The sequence below is a fragment of the Drosophila eugracilis genome, unplaced genomic scaffold (assembly GCF_018153835.1).
Source record: "Drosophila eugracilis isolate 14026-0451.02 unplaced genomic scaffold, ASM1815383v1 contig_1897, whole genome shotgun sequence".
In the NCBI taxonomy this organism is placed as follows: Eukaryota; Metazoa; Arthropoda; class Insecta; order Diptera; family Drosophilidae; genus Drosophila; species Drosophila eugracilis.
The window spans coordinates 890,940-895,007 of record NW_024572751.1 but is presented as its reverse complement, the minus strand read 5'-3'; the positions used below and the strand labels follow the sequence as shown (position 1 = coordinate 895,007).

The 4,068-nt window shown below is 43.6% G+C and overlaps 1 protein-coding gene across 1 annotated transcript; it reads left to right on the top strand.

The window, feature by feature from the left end:
• Positions 1 to 1,484: 1,484 nt before the first annotated feature.
• LOC108114946 lies at positions 1,485 to 1,915 on the top strand. The gene is made up of 2 exons (XM_017226131.1): positions 1,485 to 1,516; positions 1,569 to 1,915. The coding sequence occupies exons 1-2, from the start codon at positions 1,493 to 1,495 to the stop codon at positions 1,908 to 1,910; spliced, it is 366 nt and encodes a 121-aa protein (XP_017081620.1). The 5' UTR covers positions 1,485 to 1,492; the 3' UTR covers positions 1,911 to 1,915.
• The last annotated feature ends 2,153 nt before the right edge of the window (positions 1,916 to 4,068 follow it).

Genomic DNA, 4,068 nt, shown 5'->3' with positions numbered 1-4,068 from the left:
TTAGAAAACTTTTCCCTGGACAACTGTCTCAGATGGCTCGGGGAAACTTCTCCGCTGCACACAGAAAATATTCGCCTGACTGTAAGGATATCTTGAAATTCTCCGGAAATGTCTAACGAAATCAAGGTGCAATGTGTACTAATATCTTCTTCTTTTCCGTTTTAATAGATTCAACTTTAGATTGAAGAACTAACAATTGCTAAGCATTCTAGCTTGGGCTATCTTGATTTTCTTCAATATATTATATATAGTTTAATCAAGGAATCATTTAATTTTGGTAAGTCTTTTGGATTGATTTTTTCAGCCACTGACAAGCTGACCGGCTTAAGATGGCATTTTCCCTCTCAGTGTCAGGAATTGAATAATCAATAAGGCCCTTCTTTATGGGCAGTGAAATTAAATTGAATTTCCCTCGAAGACAACCCTTCTTCCAGGGTCTCAGGGAGATCTTAGAGCTGCTCTATTGACTTTACTGCTTTAATGAGATTCCCTGTCAAGGCTGAGCGCATGCCCAACGCCCTTCCCGAAATCGTTTAATTGCACACGCGGCCCGTGGAAGGGACGCCGAGTCCCGGTACCTCGGACTTCGGACCTCGTACCTCGGACCATATATCCACGGACTACCTGCCCTTTCCCTGTCGAATTCCCATCCCGAACATATGGCTTTCGAGCACACAGAGCAGCCCAGCGAGTGGCTCGTAAAAAATTATCTCTTGCATTGTTCCGTGGCACGGCCGGGGTGCCCATAAAATCCCGGTCCCAGTCCCAGTTCCACTGGCGAACACCCGACCAGACCAGACACCAGACCAACCCAACCCAACAACAACAATCCATAACCAAGCCAAGCGAACCGGCGACGTCGGCATAAATCACTAGGAACTTGTTAATTGTGCGCCTATTTATTAGATGCATTCGGTTTTTCGGGAAAATTGAGGTGGTAAGTGATAGGCAGATACATGCCGCTAAAAGGGGAAAACAGACGTCGAACAGGTGACTGTGTGTGCCGGACTCCGATAAGATTGTGGAAGGGAAGGCAGGTTGGGGGCACCAGCCGAAGTCGAGAAATCAAAGAGGCCGTTCACAGAACCCACTTCGATCGACCTCCAATAAAGCCAAGAGCCCGCGTCCCCAGTCAACACTTTCGGGCTGTCAAAATAATTAATAAGATATATTTTTAAGCACGAGGAGAGAACGTCATTGAGGAGTGCAATAAATTCGTATAATTAATGGCTGGGATATGTATTTAATACATTTTGAGAAAGAATTATTATAATACCCCTGCAAGGGAATAAAATATGATGTGCATGACTAACTCACATCATGAGGTGTAATTAAAGATTCGAGTCACCTACCCGGATTGCTCGTTCTAATGTGGTTCTACCGCTTTTTGTTTTGCATCCAAACTTGTTTTGGCAGCTTCACTTTGTCGAATAATCTCAGCTCTTGGACACTTCTTAGGTAGTTGCAGTTCGGTGGCAGTCAATACAACATCATGTCTTCCAGAATGATATCAGTGGTGAGTCTGAGGAACAGCATGAGTATCTCAGATATTGAGTAGCAATTCCCAGTGGATTCTTGTGGTCTGCTTCAGTTTCTTTGTGGCAACACCAGCCGATGGAAAGGGATACCAGCTATGGATCAATCATCCAGATGGATCGGCTTTTCGAAGGGAATCGGTGACCGAAGATGCTGAGGGAAACCCAGAAGTTGAAGGAGAAATCCGACAAATGTTCCCTGCCCCGCATGAAGGCTTGCTGGTGCTCAGCTATAAGACCGGATCAGAGGGCTATAGGATTCGGTATTCCTATAAGGCAGACAGTGGGAACACTCCACTTCCGATAGTACCTAGAAACGAAACACTCTCGGTGAAAAGAATCGGAGTAAACGCTCTTAAATCCACAGCAGGCTGAATAAAGTAAATCTAACAAAGGCTGAAAGCGATCGAATTATATAAATAAAGTATTCCGTAATAACCTGTTTGGAACTGTTTAAGATTAAGGTTTATAAAGGGATCTGCATTGATGATTACCAAGCCCATGATTACCTTCTGCCCTTATAATCTACTACGAAAACATTGTTCTTAATGATGATCACTATGATGTATCAATATAGCAGTGATAGATGTGATGTTAGGTGTGCGCTGCATAAATTGCGGATTAGCAGGAAATTTATGTTGAATATTTTCCGATTTCTAAGTCCCTTTAAGTACCTTTCGAAACTCATATCGACTTGACTTATAGTCAATTCAAAAGCATGGTTTAAAGGCGACTTGAATATGTTACCTTTCTCCCTTTTTAAAAATGAGAACATTTAATAAGACAAGATTTTGCATCACAAGAACAGATTGCTGTACTTTCTGATAAATGATAAATTAAAAATTTGATTATATTTCTCATTCTCATTAGTGTTCATATTACATTTTATTGAAAGTCCATCGATTATCTGCCTAATACAGCTATGAAATAGAAAAGGTAAGGTACAGCAGGGCCGAAACATCATCTCCGCCCCTCGGAAGCATCTATCTGGCAGCAATCCGAACCATTTGAATCAACATAAGCGGTAACAAATATTTATGGGCAATGGAGCGAATGTTTCCATTTCGAAGCGCTTATTTATTTGTGAAACAACTTTTCCAGGCAAATACAGACCCACACAATAAATAGTACGGCTGCGTGTGTCTGCAAATACACGAAATTCTGAACACAGTTTTGTATTTGGTATTTGGTATTTGGTGTGTACACTTCTGCCATGCCAGCTAACATTAAATGTTTTTATTTGGTTTCATTAATGACAATGCTTTGTTGCCAATATTGACATGTTCCCTATCTGTCTCTGTCTCGCCATGAGTGGGAGTGCGAGTGGGTGTGCTCCGGGGGAGGAAACTAGGAGGTCGGAGCACGGCAAACTAAGTCAATGGCGTTAAATTCTATTGTAGATGTCGACCGAGTGCAAGGGACCTCGTTCATATGACCATTCACAGGGTGTTTTAAATGTCTCATAGATGTGATGACCTAAAGCTAGCCAGTCTAAAGATTTGTAAGTTTTTCAAAGGCAGCTTACCAAACTAAGTAACTTCATGTGTAATACAAAGACTGAAAACGGTTTGGCCCCTAGATGGACTTACGAGTTCAACACTTTAAGCAGCATTTTCATTTTAGTATACCCACAGGGGATATCAACATAGCCCCATCAGGAGAGTTTCCCGGGAAAACCGCAGGGTATTGCTGGCTTCGGCAACTTAGTTGGCCCGTCTTGGCCCTTGTTTATGTTTGCCTAGTTGGTTGACGATGATGATTGCCAACTGTCGACAAGGGCCGCTGTTGTTGTCTATTTATAAGAATTATATCTGCACTCGGCGAGCCCTGCTGTGCTCATTTGTGTTTTCAGCCGGCATACATACTCGCAGATACAGATACAAACTTCCACGGGGGCCAGACATCCGCATGCCACATGCGATGTGGCGTTCAATTACTTTCATGAATTATCGATAATTGCCTAATGCGGTTATCAGCGACAAAGGCGCGGAACTATCTTCCTGGGACTGCTCCCCTCCCCTCTCAGGTGCTTTGAGTGGGCAAACATCCATCTCAAATTCATAAGCTCATTAAATTTTCAGCAACGAAGCCGACAATCAGTAGTCGGCAGTCGCCGTCGACAGTCAGCAATTTCCCAGGCTGGGCAAATACAATTAAAATGCCATAAAGCAAATTAGCCAAGACAAACTTTTCATATTTAGCCGCGAGCTGTGCAAATTAGATGCGACAAGATGGGCGGCTGGTTGAGAGGGCCCAAATGGGGGCTTCGTCTCCATGGAGCTGGGCGACACTAAAACACATCCTGCTCCTTTGGTAATTGCCAGGCGGAGCGCTCTTCAGCTGGCAACTTCAGCAAATTGTTGGCAATTATGTGGCACAAAGTAAAGTACAACACACTGCGACAGCTTTGGAATGCGAAGAGGAAACTGCGGGGAGAGGCGGGGATTCAAAAAGGTGAGGGAAAGTCCCTTTGAAGGCAGGATTAACACTGATTCGGGTCTGCCAAGCTGGAAGGTTCGGCAGTGAATTATTG